Genomic DNA, 16,033 nt, shown 5'->3' on the forward strand with positions numbered 1-16,033 from the left:
TCTTAAAAGCTGTGACTCAAGAGTAACTGAGTAACCAAGTTCTCGGTAAGATCTTAGGTTTTACTTCGTGATCTTTTTCATGGTGATACTTGCTTATTAGATTTTTTAAATGACATCCAAAATTTTTAGCTGAGGCCTGGCTAGTTACCAATAAGTTATCTCTGAAATACAGAAGTACTCCTGTACCCTTCAGTCTTCCAGAACAAAAGCTTCTGCTGTTATTAAATGGTAATAATGTAAGCACAATACTTGGGGACTCTACTAGATTATATTCCTTGTTTTCGTTGACGTTGGTAAAGAGAAGCCTGCTGTCCCACAGATCATTAATTTTAGAATTATGAGTAACATCAAGTGTATTAATTGTTGTAACCTAGCTTCAATTAGTCAACAGATACTTTAAAATATTGCATTTCACCAATTGTAAGATGCACATTTTCTGACATTTTAATGCAGCTTACATTTAATAGTGTCCCACAGTTGCTGTTGTCCCTGTGGTAAATCATGGTGTAGTTTCCACATGAACTTGGTTGGTAATCCTAGAGACATGACTGAACTGCACACCTTTTGTTGTTTTAATTAACAAACCATTGAATAATAAACCATTTAAGGACCTTTGAGAAAAGAATAGGAGTTTTGTTACTGTCCAAAATCTCTTCTGTTAATACCCTCTGTTAAGATTAAGATAGTGCTACTATCATCAAAGCTTGTAAGAATGAGCATCTGAAGCTTGAAAGTCCCAGAGACAACAGAGGATCGCTGTTTTAAGAAATGCTACATTATCAAGGATCTTGATAGTATAAAAACAATACTACATGGAAAACCTTGACACCTATGATTTTGAATATAAAAGTGATCAGAAGAATTGAACACTGAATGTGAAGAAATTTTAGGAATAACTTAGCCAGTTTAGATTGCTTATGTTTTTCTTATTTGTACATAATATATGGTTCTTACAGTTTCTAAATAAGTCTAAAGAGCTCTTTCACTATTTAAAATAAATAAATAATTTAAGCAATAAGAAAGCATGTGTCATGGTTTGACTATTTTCTTCCTTAGTGGTGTATAAAATAATGGTGCTTCATATAAACAGTACTATCTTGAATTTGATGAAAGAAAAGTTTGATTTACTGTCTTACTATTATTGTACTGCTTCCTATTATAACTTATGTTTTCTTCTCCATAACACTATAAGGCCATGCATGAATCATAGAGACTATGTCTCATTTTGATCTAGCAGCCACAGTATTATCCGGAAAATTGTTAGAATGCAAATTCTTAGACCCCACCCTAGACCTACTGAATCAGAAATCTGGATGTGGGTGTGTTACCAAGCCATACAGGTGATTTTAATGCAAGCTAAAGTTTGAGAACCACTGCTCTGGGCAGAATTTTAGGCAAGGGAAAAATACTGGTACTATTATATTCAAATTAGGCATATATGCATAGCTTAAAGAGTAAGAAACCATAGATGGCTTGACTTCAGCTTAATTATGTCTGCTAACAGTGTGTTTAAGAGGAATGAAGAAATTTACCATGGTGTGTGTTAGCTAACACCAGTAATGTAGGCAGAGTAATGGAATAGTCCAAGAACTACATCTCCTTCACTTTTGATATTTGATCTTTGTCTTTTCAGCATGATGTATCCCAGACTTTACTCAAGGCAACACTGGACAGTGTTGTAGAAGAATGTGTCAGCTTTGTGGGAGTGGACATTAACATCTGTTCAGAAGTTTTGTTAAGGTGAGACACATCTGTGGCTGAAGATCACAGAATCGAGTTTAACTGGCTATCCAGTCCAAACTCGGCTAGAGGAAGGGAACACGTGTATAAAGTTGTCAAGTATAGAACATCTATGGGTTTATACATTGCTTTAAGTAATCAGAGGGGAAGACATCATGTAAGAAAAGAATTATAACAATTCACATTATCATTTTTAATATTGCAGGTCTAAAGTGAAGAGCATAGAGCATATGGTAACCATTGAGTGCATTAGTGTTGCTAATAGAATTTAAATAAGGTTAACATGGAAAAGAGCTGTTTCCCACCACATGAGAGTAGAGATTTTTCACTAGTTAAGTCTCTTGCATGCATCTGTCAAACCTGGCAGTAACCAAAAGATAAATTCTGAGGGTTCAAAGTATGGTTACCGTATTTTTACCCTGATTCTACAAGAAACCTGTCAAAATTTTTATCATAGTATACTCACATGTTATATAATCTTTTTTCCCCCGTGGTTTTAGAAGAGCTGCTTTTTTGTTCACAGTTTTGCATTTATTACACAAGTCTGCTAATGCAGCATGAAATTCTCTGATCTGGACCTTTTTCGCTGAAACAGGTATAGGAGAAACTATCCCTTACATTTTAAGTTGTTGATTTTCTAACACAGCTACAAACATTTCATAATTTCATATATGGAATTTCATAATAAAGTTGAAATTCTCTGAAATAATCTTTTAACACCAAGGAAACTACCTAATATAGTTTTTATATATAATTTATACTAACCATGACAATTATAGATAAGGACCTTTCTATAGTTCAGCTCTATATTACTGAGAACAGGCTAACATGCAAAAAAGGTAGTACAACACAGTTGTAGCTATTATAACTTCTTCTAACTCACTTTGTATGTATGCTGAAAAAAATAGGCAAAATTATTACTTTATCCAGAAACATAAGGAATATGAATATATAGAAAAACTGTGAGGAACATTTTTTTCTTGCATCAGTGTTAGCCAGCTTACCAGCATCTTTATGACAGCTATTGGTTTTGTCTTTTTTTTTTTTTTCTTTCCTCTTGCACAACTCTTTTTTTTCCTCTGGTTTTCTTTTTTTGACTCCCCTTTGGATTAACTTAACTTATACATATGAGGATATGTCATTGCAGTTGTTTTTATGATCCAAATGTTTTATATCATTGTCTTTTCAGATGATATCTTCTTTTCAGTTTGCCTTTTTTTTTTTTTCCTTAGGCATATTGCAGGACTCAATGCCAACAGAGCCAAAAATATTATTGAATGGCGTGAGAAAAATGGACCCTTTATCAACCGAGAACAGCTGAAGAAAGTGAAAGGACTGGGTCCAAAATCCTTCCAACAGTGTGCTGGCTTCATCAGAATCAACCAGGATTATATCCGAACATTTTGCAGGTGATTATAAGTATACACTTTGATTCTATTGTCAACCTCCTCTCTTGTTACTGTTACCTATCCTACTACTGATTAGTGTAAATTCTAAGTGTCCATTGCATGCCTTCATTCAGTATGTGTTGAGTGTCCTTTGGCAGGCATTGGGAATACAGCAGTGAGCAAGTCAGCAAATTCTGCATTCTCATGGAGTTGTATTTTAATGTGTAATACAGACAATAAGCAAACTAGTAAAATTAGTAGTTTCAGAAGGCAAGAAGTGCTATAAAAATTGAAGCAGGGATATGTGACACTGTCTTAGGGGAGTAATACAACTACTTTAGATTCGTTATTTTTTGAAAACTTATTTGAGCAGAGTTTTGAATGAAATGCCACCCAAGTATCAGAAAGAAAGCATTCCAGGCAAAGTGAACACTAAGTGTGCACAGTCCTAAGACAGGACCAACTTTGATGTATTCAGGAAATGAGGGAAAGGCGCACACAGTTGGAGCATAGCAAATAGGAAGGACTGGTACAAGATGAGGTGACAATGGTGACTTCAAAGTGACCACTTTATATTGACATAGCTGTTCCCTAAGCATAGATATGTTTCCCCACTCCCTCCTCACTGAAAATGGATCAAAGCGTTGATTATCAGTTGTGTGTATCAAGAGCTAAATTTCTTTACTTTCTAATCCTGAAAGCACAAAAGCTTGTTAGATAAACTTCTTAGCATGGTATAATCATGAAAGAACATTTACGTGTCTACTACTTTGGGACTACCTGGTTAATTCATATGTACTTTTTTCTTTTGACAAAATTATAATAGAGGTCATATGGAAGATAACCTTTATTCTGGAAAAGACTGATTAAGCCTCACTAGAATATATTATAAAGCTGTGGTAATTAAACAGTTTGCTTTTGATGTAGGAATAGCACAGAATAAGGTCTGAAATCCACCAAAACATAGTTAGAATTTAGTTTATAGTAAAGGTGACATTTCAAATGGTAGGGTAAAATTGATTAATTATCTAACAAGTGATATTATGACAACTGTCAGTAATTCAATATGTGTGAAGGAAGCTATAGTCCCACTTCTCACTCCTGTGCCCAAATACATTACAGGTTTATCATAGACTTAAATGCAAAAAAAAAAGTAAAACTGTAAAAGCACCAGAAGAAAACATGGGGAAATATTGCAGAGCATTAGAGTGATGGAAATTCTTTCTAAATAGATCATGAAACCTAGAAGCCAGCACTGAAAAAAATTGAAGATAAAATGATTCTGTTTTTGTTAGTTTACATGTTCTTTGAACACTTGGTTAGAAAACACAGCATAGGCCAGGAGCGGTTGATCACCTGAGGTCAGGAGTTTGTGACCAGCCTGGCCAACATGGCGAAACCCTGTTTCTACTAAAAATACAAAAATTAGCTGTGTGTGGTGGTGCTCACCTGTAATCCCAGCTACCCAGGAGGCTGAGACAGGAGAACTACTCGAACCCAGGAGGTGGAGGTTGCAGTGAGCCAAGATCATGCCACTGCACTCCAGCCTGGAGACAGAGCAAGATCCTATCTATCTCAAAAACAGACAAACCCCAAAAGCACCAAAAAAACTCACAGTATAAAAAAGGAACAAAAAGTCAAAGACGCCTCTCAAGTCTCACTTGAAAAAGTTTCTTATATGTTGCTTCCAGAAAGTAAATTTACAGTTATGTCACCTTGTTTGTATATGTTTATTTTTTTAAAAATGTATACACAAGGGATCAGGCTCTGCAACTATTTGAAACTTGCTTTATTTGTTTCAGTCTTCTGGATCTCTTTCCAAATTATTACATATAGATATCTAACTTTTTATTCTTTATATTGTCTGCATAATATTTAATTGTATGGATGAGCTATAATTTAGTCTAATCAGTGTCTTATTGATGAATATTGAGCTTGTTTTAAAGCCTTGTATTTTTCCAGCTGATAATTAGGTACTTGAAGATTTGTGACTGTTACATCTCCTGAATAGTTCATAGGTTTATTCAGAATGGAATATTGCTACCACATTTAATGTTTTTTGCTTGAAATTTATTTGCTAGCAATGTTACTATATTTGCCTTTTCAAAATATGCCTGGTTTTTTTTTTTCTAATTTTTATACTTTCTATGACATTTTTGATGTGGCTCTTAGAAACATATAGCTAGATTTCATGGTTTTACTCAATCTGATATTAATACATTCACATTTGTTGTATTTATTTATATGTTTGGGCTTATTCTTCCTATGTATTTTGCCTCCATCATGCTTTCTGATTCTTCTTTTCCTTTTAGGCTATTTATTAGATTTATCAGTTAATAAGTTTTCTGTTTCCTTGTTATCTCATCTCATCTTTATCTCTCCTTAGTGATTTCAAAGTTGCACATCTTCTGTTCTTCTGATGATCATCCTTAAATTTGTTTTGGACTGACCTCTGGAGTTAATAGGTGTCTCTGCCCTCTTAGAGACGACTAGAAACAGTATCCTTCCCAATCTTTCTCTCTTCAACTCTGTCTACCTCTCATGATAAGACGACCTGGGATTTTAGTTTCAGTACTCTCCTCCCCTCTCCTCTCCTCCCCTCCCCTCTCCTCTCCTCTCCTCTCCTCTCCTCTCCCCTCCTCTCCTCCCCTCACCTCCCCTCCCCTCATACACACACTATATGCATCTTTACATATACACACACAATATGCGTCTGTCTGTACATATACACACACTATATGCGTCTGTCTGTACATATACGCACCCTATATGCATCTTCACATATACACACACTATATGCATCTGCGACATATACACACACTATATGCATGTGTCTGTACATATACACACACTATATGTGTCTTTGCATATACACACACTATATGCATCTGTCTGTACATATACACTATGCATGTGTCTGTACATATACACACTATGCGTGTGTACATATACATGTATACACCATATGCATGTGTATATGTGTATATAATATACACATACATTATACACACTCCTCTCTATATAAAAATATGTATTTTTATAGATGTATATTTTAACATATATACACATACTGTATGTGTGTATATACACATAATGTATATATATTTACATCATTCACTAGCATTTACTTAATCAGTTTTTGTGGTTTCTACACGGTTTCTTGTAATTCATATTATCATTTTTCTTCGATTTATTGGTTTTTGCTAGAATTAATCCTTAAGAAATTCTTTTTAGAGAGGTCGTATGGGTTATACTTAAGTCCTTACATACCTGCAAACGATTTCAATTTGCCCTCTTACTCAAATGCTAATTTGACTAGGTATGTGATTCTAAATTCAAAATCATTTTCTCTCAGAACTTTTAAGATACTGTTCCACTATGTTCTGACATCTGATGTTTGCCAATGAGAAATCTGATGCTAGCCTGATTCCAGATCCTTTTTAAGTAATGTTTTAATTTTCTTTCTTGAAAGCCTTTTAGAATTTTAAAAATTATTTATATTGTAAAGTTTATCCATGATACGTCAAGTATGAGTCTTTTTCTTTTCTTTTTTTTGAGACAGTCTGTCCCTCTGTTGCCCAAACTGGAATGCGATGGCAAGATCTCAGCTCACTGCAACCTCTGCTTCCCAGGTTTAAGCGATTCTCCTGCCACAGCCTCCCAAGTAGCTGGGACTACAGGCATGCACCACCACAACCAGCTAATTTTTAAATGTTTAGTAGAGACAGGGTTTCATCATGTTGGCCAGGCTGGTCTTGAACTCATGACCTCAGGTGATCTGCCTGCCTTGGCCTCCCAAAGTGTTGGGATTACAGGCGTCAGCCACTGCGCTTAGCCAAGTATGAGTCTTTTTTTGTTCATCCTGTTCTACACTCAATAGATTCTTTTGAGAGCTTGTTTTTCTTAGCTCTGAGAAATATTATTTTGTTTCCCTACATTTTCCTCTTTTCTCTCCTAGAATGCCAGTTATACAGACAATCAGTTAAGAATGTTTTTGGCTTTAAGTAACAGAAAGCCCTTTTCCCAGTGATTTAAACAAATAAGTGGTAGTTTCTATGAAGTGAAAGGTCAGAATCTGGTTGCTGTTTTTGCATATTTGTATGACAGAGAAATAAGCACATTTTAATTTGAAGACTTTTCTGCCCAACCTTCCCCTTTTTATAAATGTGGTTTTTTCTGGTTTTACATAGTCAGCAAACTGAATCTTCAGGCCAAATTCGAGGAGTTGCTGTTACATCTTCAGCAGACATTGAGGTCACAAATGAGAAGCAGGGCAAAAAGAAGAGCAAAACTGCAGTGAATGTTTTACTGAAGCCAAATCCTTTGGACCAAACTTGTATTCATCCAGAATCATATGACATAGCAATGAGGTAAGTCTGAGGCCCATGTGGAAATTCTCCATATCCAGAGTGAGTTCTTTACAGCAAATGGCCTTTGTTTTGGCATAATGGAAACTGAAAAATATGACCATGTTTAATGTGACAACATTTTTCAGAAGTTCTGCATTGCTGAGTTATGTGGCACATTATTTTATTTCAGTGAGGAATGAAGCCATTACTCCTGGAGCATTGTCAAGCTAATAAACCCTGATACTAATGGTGAAGTGTGTGTAATGGAAATTGCATGGCACTCCCCTCTGTTTGTTTTGGAAATTAACAAGACACAACTGACTAGAACCTGGCATAAAACTTGTGCTTTTCTAAAGATAAAACCCTTTTGAAAGTATACAGCCAACTCAGCTTTCTTAAGTAATATTTTTATTGGTTATTGGTTATTAAAATCTAAGAAATGATGTACTTTTAGTGAGTATACATTAACAGAATGACATGGGGGAAGCTTTTGAGTATAAGGGAAGTTTAAGGCATAAAAAGAAAAAACTTTTTAATAGCATATTTAATTAGTTTTAAATTTTTTTAATTAGTTCAAAAACAGTGACTTGCTACATGACATTTTTAAAAGATTCTTACTGAATTATATGACAGTATAAGAAATATAGTGAATATTTTGACTTTTATTGAATCTAAAATGAGATTTTTGTTTTAAAATCACTTGTATTTGATTATTTTAGTAAATGTCATTATGTCATTAATTTGCTTTCTTTTAAAAATATTTTAAAAGACTATAGTATATTATAGAAAACTTAGAAAAAAGAAGTAAAAAATAATATTCTGTCAACATCCAGCTGGTTCGTGATTTCCCCCAAAAGTTTTATGATGAAAAAATTTAACCATACAGAAAAATTGGAAACAAAAATTTTACAGTGAATTCCTATATAGCCACACCTAGATTTTATCATTAACATTTTACTATATTTGTTTTTCTACATATCCATCTACTTGTCCATCCATCTTTTTTGTTTTGTTCTGTTCTGTTTTGTTTTTGAGACAAGGTCTTTCTGTCATCCAGTGCAGTGGTGTGATCTTGGCTCACAGCATCCTCTGCCTCCTGGGTTCAAGTGATTCTTGCGCCTCAGCCTCCTGAGTAGCTGGAGTTACAGGTGTACAGCACCACGGTCTGGCTAATTTTTTATATTTTTAGTAGAGACGGAGTTTCGCTATGTTGTCCAGGCTGGTTTTGAACTCCTGGACTGGAGTGATCCGCCCACCTTGGCCTCCCAAAGAGCTGGGATTACAGGCATGCGCCACTGCACCTGGCCCATCTTATGTTTTTGATGCATTCCGAAGAAGGTTGCAGACATTGGTACACTTTGCACTAAATACGTCAACATTCAAATAATTAACTACAATTTGATAATTCTTTACAATTTTTTTCTTTTGAGGTCACATTTACATACAATTAAATTTTAAGTTTGTATTAGCTGAATTTTGACAAATACCTACATCTGTGTAACCAAACTGCTGTTGAGATCAGGAACATTTCTATTTGAAAACGTTCCATTATACCTTTTCCAATCAGTTACTGCCGCAGCCTCCCAGAGGTAACTACTTGATTTTTTTCTACCAAGGATTAGTTTTCTCCCTCTACCATACAGTTGTACTCATCTGTGTAAGGCTTCTTTCAGCATCATATTTAGCGATTTATCTGTGTTGTAACAAGTATCAGTAGCTTATTTTTTATTGCTTAGTTATATTCCATTGTGTGAATATACCACAGCTTATCTATTTTCCTGTTAATCTATTTTCCTATTAATCTAAGAGGTACAGGAAATACCAAACTGTTTTTTTATACTCTCTACATTCGGTACAACGTAGAACACTTCTGTGGCCTCTGGTCACCAAAATATGTAGGGATTTCTCCCCTCCAACCAGTCGATTCTGCAGCAGATTATCCAGCAGACATCACCTGGGTGTCCTCTAATTCAGTTAATTTCTGACACTGTCTACCTGGAGATAGTGTCAGATCCCACAGCTTGAGGGTTCAGTACTATAAGATTACTCCCGACTTCAGGCGCCTGGTTTGTGACCTATAACTTCAGGATTCCTACGACCCTGGAGTTCAATTGATTTGCCAGTTTACAGAACTCAGGGAAACATCTACTTAATGTTCATCCATTTATTATAAAGGATATTACAAAGGATACAGATGAACAGCCAGATGGAGAAGATGTATAGGGAAAGGTAGAGAGGAAAGGCATATGGGAGGAAGGATGTGGAACTTCTGCGTAGGCATACTACCCTCTAGGAACCTCCAGGTGTTGAGCTATCTAGAAGCTCATTGGAACCCAGGCTTTTGGGTTTTTAGTAGGTTTCATTACATAGGCACGATTGAATCATTGACTGTTAGTGATCAACTCAACTTTCATCCCTTCTCCCCTCCCTGGAGGTTGAGGGCCTGGAGCTGAAAGTGACAACCCCTCTACTCACTTGTTTGGTTTTTCTGGTGACCGTCCCCTATTGTGAAGCTATCTAGGGGACCCCAGCTACCAGTCATGTCATACAAAATACACTCTTATCTATCACTCTGGAGATTCCAAAGGTTTTAGGAGCTTTTTGCAGGGAAATGGGAGGAAAGCCAGATATGTATTTCCCAATATCACATGAACCTTGCTTATTTCCAGTCTTTGGCCATTCTGAGTAAAACTGCTGTGAATATTCTTGCACAGTTTTTTTGTTGCCTTTGACCTTTGTTTTCATTTATCTTAGAAAAATACCTAGGAGAGGAATTGATAAGTCATGAAGTCTGATGAAAGTTTAGTTTTCTTAGAATCCCTCTGGTTGTACCATTTCACGTTTTACACTTTCACCATGAGAATTCTGGTTGCCTTGCATTTTTGTCATATGATGTTAGGTAGTTGTTAGCCATTCTAATGTGTGTAGAAAGATCTACGTGGTTTTAATTTGCATTTCCCTGGCAACATTGAACACTTTCTAATGTGCTTACTAGTCATTTGTATATCTTCTTTGTGAAATATTTGTTCATATTATTTGGCCATTTTCTAATTGAATTGTTTGCCCTTTTATTATTGAGTTTTAGGGGTTTTTAATATATCCTGCATATATAAAAATGTACTTTGTCAAATATATGATTCATGAATATTTTTTCCCAGTTTGTGGTTTACCTCTTTTTTTTAGAGACCAAAAGAAATGTCTTATTGCTGTCTTAATAATATTTATCAAATCTTTTGGTCCATGAACTTATTATATCTTAGCATTTATTTAGGTCTTATTTCTCTAAGCAGTGTCTTTTAGTTTTCAGTGTACAGGTTTTGCATGTGTTTTATTAAATGTATTATATGTTTTTCAACACTATTGTAAATGGAGTTTTTAAAATTTGCTACTTGTTTGTTGCTAGTATATAAAAATATGAATTTTGTATAATCTTATATCCTGCAGACTTGTTAAATTCACTTACTAGTTCTACTAGGTATTTGTAGATTCCTTAAGTTCTCCTATATAAGTAGTTATGTCATCAGTAACTATATTAAACCTTACTTCCTCCATTTTAATCTTCATGCCTCTTATTTTTCTTTACTTTATTCTTTTTTCTTTTTTTCTTTTTGCCTATTGCAATGGCCGGGACCTTCAGTACAGTGTTGAATAGGAATGGTGAGAGCAGATATCCTTGTCTTGTTCTCAACTTTGGGACATGGTTCTGATTTTTTTTAATGTAAAAAAATTGTGGTTCCATAGTAATTGTCTTTTTAGTGTTTGATGAGAAGGTGCATATGTGCACAGGGTTTCATAGACTTCTTGCAGTAATTCTGAGCTGTACATGGGGACTACATTATTTTGTTCTGTGCAAATCACTATCTTTTTTAGGGGCGGGTGGGGATCGGAGGGAATGTGGACAGGGTCTCACTTTGTCACACAGGCAAGAGTGCAGTGGTGTGATCTTGGCTCATTGCAGCCTCAACCTCCTGAGCTCAAGCAATCCTCCCACCTCAGCCCCAAATAGCTGGGACTACAGGCATGTGCTGTGCCACCATGCCCAGCTAATTTTTGTATTTTTAGTAGAAACGGGGCTTCACCATGTTGCCCAGGCTAGTCTTGAACTCCTGCGCTTAGGCAGTCCTCCTACTCGGCCTCCCAAAGTGCTGGGATTACAGGCGTGAGCCACTGTATCCAGCCAGTATCTTTTATAATGTATGTTTTTGTTTGTTTCCGTAATCTGATTATAATATGGTTTAGAAGTTTCTCAATTTTTGTCAGTTTGCTTTCTATTGTAAGCACTGTTTTTTGTTTCTATATATCCCTCTCATTAAAAGCTTAATGTTTCATCAAGTGATTGAACTGTAACTTATTTTAGCTATAGCAGCGCTAATAGTGGTTCATTATGATGCATTCCTAGAAGTAGAATTACTCTATTAAAGGGCTTGAAAGTTTCTGTGGCTCTTGAAATACATCACCAAGTAACACACTGATTTATAATGCCATCAGCAGTGTTCAAACCTGAAAAATCTTGAATTTCTCCTGTTAAACAGGACTTTTTTTGGCCAACTTTTATATGGTCCAGTTTCTGCATGTGAAATATAAATGCCCTGCTAGTGACGTCACCCTTCTGTCTGTGCTTGTCTCTCAGAAGGAAGGTATTTGTGAACTAGTTAATGGGAAATTTCTTCTGTTGCAGTCCAACCCCTGACCTTTAAAACCTAGAGATTATCGCTTCTCAGCCTTTTGGCTAAGATCAAGTGTGAAACCTAGAGATGAAATTAGCAATTTATCTTGCCATCCCCATCATCCAGTTTGGAACTGCGATAGCAATTTCTGGCTATCAAGTACGCTTAGTTTAAACATCACCCATCATAGGTCGTTCATACTCTCTATATATTCTCACACAAGTGTCTTCCCAGGGAAGAAAAAAAGCCCATTTAAGATGTGGTTAGGTCATCATTGGTTTGATTTCAGTTCTATTAAAAGAATTTTTGTTGCAGTACATTTCATGTTTTAGTTGTATCAGAAAACTATTGGAAATTAAATGCCTTTAATGTCACCCTTCCATAATATCACCCACACAAATACATCAAAATGTAACATGATTACCTTTCGTGTTTATGGTAGTCTTTCCTTTCGTGTTTATGGTCGTCTGTCTCATATGTGTTTTTAGGAAAATTGAGATTATGATATTTTATAGCCTGAGTTAGTGGTTTAAAGAAAGTCAACTTTTTTGTTTATGTTTATTATTTATATAATTTTTAAAAAGCCTTATTTATGTATGAGTTCTTTGTATATTAAAGCCCTTTGTTTTATGGACTGGCATTGTTTTTCTACTTGTTCACCTTTTGTATCTGCTTATAATGTTACGTTTTTGAAATATGAATGTTTAATTGTTATGAAGTAAAACTTTTTTTGGTTTTTATGCAAGTTGTGTCTTAAGAGCCCACATCTCTAAGATCATCAGTTCAGTGTTCCCCATATTCTTTGTGTTCTTTATTTTAATAATTACTCTGAATTCTGTTGGTGATGACTTTATTCATCACTTAGAATGTACAGAGCACTGTGGTAGGGGCTGAAGTATATAAAAATGAATAGAGGTGACTATACTCTCAAGGAGCCTAATAACTCCTTGGGGAGGATAAAACTTACATTCACAGATATCACAGTAGTGCTGAACAATTAGAAAGTACCCTTTGTGAAGCATAAAGGTTGCTCCCAGGAAAAAGAACTCATTTCCAGATAGGGGAATCTTGTAAAGTTTTATGCAGAAGGTTACATTTAGGCTAGGTTTTTAAGGATTTCATTCTGTAGAAAGAGGCACTTAAAAGATTGGAGACAGAAAAATATAGCTCAGGCCAGCTTTGGAATAGTTAATGGTCCAGTACAAACAACTTTCAATGACTACTTCCTCATTACCAAGCATGTTAGAAGCATCATCATGTTTAAACCTTACACAGCAACCCTATGAGGTTGGTACTATGGTACTATTATTATTCCCACTTCTTCAAGTATACAGTCTCAGATAGGGTAAGTAAATTGTCTAAGCTAACTTAGCTAGTAGAACCAAGATTTGAACTAGATCTGTGTCACTTTAAAGCTTGAGCTCTTAACTAGGCTACAATGAAAAAGCTAGCTTGCAGCCAGATTTTAATGAAATCATAATGGTCTTTCCAGTTAAAGGTATTGTACCCGAAAGATTCTATGTGTTATTCTGTACAGAAAAATAACAGGGCTTGTGTTAAATGTGCTTCTTAAGGGGAAAAAAAAAAAGTATCTGGAATATGCTGTCTTTGAGTGTTATTCTCGATCATCACATGGCTGAAATTGGACACTGCCTTTTCTCTCAAGAAAACATTACCCCCTCCAATAAATGAAACTTTGCTGATTTATTTTATTAAGGGATATGTTGGAAATGGATTCTTCTCTAGAATATGTAGAATTTTATGCTGTTCTGCTGCAGATATGCTGTTTCCTGAAAATATTCCATTAAAAATAATTCCCTTCCATCATGTTTTTTATATGAGGCATGTGTTTGCTATATTCTTATTTTAGGAGAGGAGTATGGTACAGAACAGGAGTAGCGTGTTCATCCTGGAGCCAGAGCAAGGTTTTCAGCAGGAGAATGGAGGTAGAATGTCAATTAAATATGGCAAGAGAACCCATATTATAGAAGATATAAGGGAAACATGGGATTTAGAGTATTGCTCTACACTGTTGCTACAGATAGATTTTCCCTCAATAGTTCTTTGAAGCCATTCTATTCTAAATTCCTTTTACTTGTTTCAGGGTCTTGTAACCCTACACTGCTCCTCCATATCTTGATTCTCTTTCCTTCCCCACCCTGACTTCTTCCAGGTTGTTGCTGAGGACTCCTGACCTTGCCCATTGTATTGATCTCTGTGTCTTAATTGCCTCACCTCTAAATGTTAGGGGTGGGGGGGTGGCAGCCAAATGTATAAGATTTTTTATAATAGCTTTATAAAGCTTTATGACTGTCTCTTGTATCTTTAATGTCTTCACTTCTTCTCATCATTTTTGGCCAGAGATGTATTATTGCTGGGGTCTGCCTATTCCTCATTCATGAAAAGCTGGAAGCTGTGGCCACCTTTTATCTTACTTTCCCTCAGACCTTCTAACTCATTGCTCCTTCTTTTCATTGCTGACCCTCTCAGAACTATCTACCTCTAATTCTTTCTGCGTGCTTTCTCCCAGTCCCTTACAGATTGGCTTCTATCCTTACCCCTCTTCCGAAATTATTCTCTCAACTAATCATCAGTCAGCTCCTTTCCATTCTTAACTCTTTTACCCATTCTGCCACATTTGACACTATCAACTTACCGACCTTCTACCATGACTTTTATACTGTCTGTGGTTTTTCTTTCTCCTGTGGCCCTGTAGATGTATATATTCTTCAAGCTTTTGATCTTCATCTTCTTTTCTACTTGTTCTACTTGCTCCCTTGGATGATTCTACCCATACACATGACCATCTGTATGTCTTAGACTATATAATTCAAATCCTGTGTCTTAACATCCCTAGTCCAGGCCTTTCTAAACTCTAGCCCAACCTTTCCATTTGTCTGTGAGAGATTTTCTCATGAGTATCTTAGCAATGGAAACTCTATGTATCTAAAATTGAAACTTGTACCACCCCCCTTTGTCCCTCCTTTTACAACTCCATCTTCTCTTATCTTCCATCTCCATCTTCCTCACTAGCCCCACACAAAGACAAGACAAACAAAAAGGCTCAGTAGTGAATGGTTAATGGCATGAATCTCTTTCCATTAACTTAGGCTGGAACTGACAGAATCATTCATTTAAAAAAGTCTTTTGAGTGATTGCTATATTCCAAGTACTGTTATGCAATCTTGGAACACATTCAAAGGTCCCTGCTCTCAAAGAGACACAGTATACAACCAGCATAATAAATAAATTATACAGTGTGATAAAATGTTGTGGGAAACAGGGAAAGAGCAGAGTAATGGGATAGGGATTGCCAGGATTGTGGGTAAGGGTTTGAAAATTTAAGTAGGGTAGTCATCATAGGCCTCATTGACTTGGTGACATTTGAGAAAAGTCTTGATGGAGGAAAGAGCTGTGCAGATATCTTGAGAGAGTTCCAGGAAGAGGAGCCACATTTGAAGGTTCAAATGTGGGAGCAGGCATGACATGTTCGAAGAATAACAAGGCAGCCAGTGTGGCCAGAGCAGAGTGAGCAAGGGAGAGAAAAATAGGAGATTGAGTCAAAAGGGCATTGGGAGGCTATTATAGTGGCTTGACTATAGTTCTGAAAGAGTGATATGATCTGATTTACATGTTAAAAGGATCCCCTTGTCTGCTGTTTTAAGTCCACCGTAAGGGGCAGTGGTAGAAGCAGGGAGACCAGTTAAACTAATTGCTGTAATCCAAGAGAAGGATGATGACTGAGACCCAGATGATACAGCAGAAGATATGGTGAGAAGTGTTCAGATTCTGGATATACTTTAAAAGTAGAGTCAATAGGATTTACTGAAAGATTGGATGAAGGATATGAAAATTAGTAACTGGTTACAAATGGCAAAAATAATATGAA

General features: G+C 35.9%; 1 protein-coding gene across 2 annotated transcripts in view; it reads left to right on the top strand.

The window, feature by feature from the left end:
- Positions 1 to 16,033, top strand: part of SRBD1 (S1 RNA binding domain 1) — a 215,896-nt gene that overhangs the window by 183,939 nt on the left and 15,924 nt on the right. For both annotated transcript variants that reach the window (XM_015112279.3, XM_077959633.1), the window contains exons 17-19: positions 1,634 to 1,740; positions 2,973 to 3,149; positions 7,319 to 7,498. In XM_015112279.3, the coding sequence (XP_014967765.2) occupies positions 1,634 to 1,740; positions 2,973 to 3,149; positions 7,319 to 7,498 (464 nt within the window). The remainder of the gene's footprint in view (positions 1 to 1,633; positions 1,741 to 2,972; positions 3,150 to 7,318; positions 7,499 to 16,033) is intronic.

Source organism: Macaca mulatta, chromosome 13, assembly GCF_049350105.2.
Source record: "Macaca mulatta isolate MMU2019108-1 chromosome 13, T2T-MMU8v2.0, whole genome shotgun sequence".
NCBI classification, from domain to species: Eukaryota; Metazoa; Chordata; class Mammalia; order Primates; family Cercopithecidae; genus Macaca; species Macaca mulatta.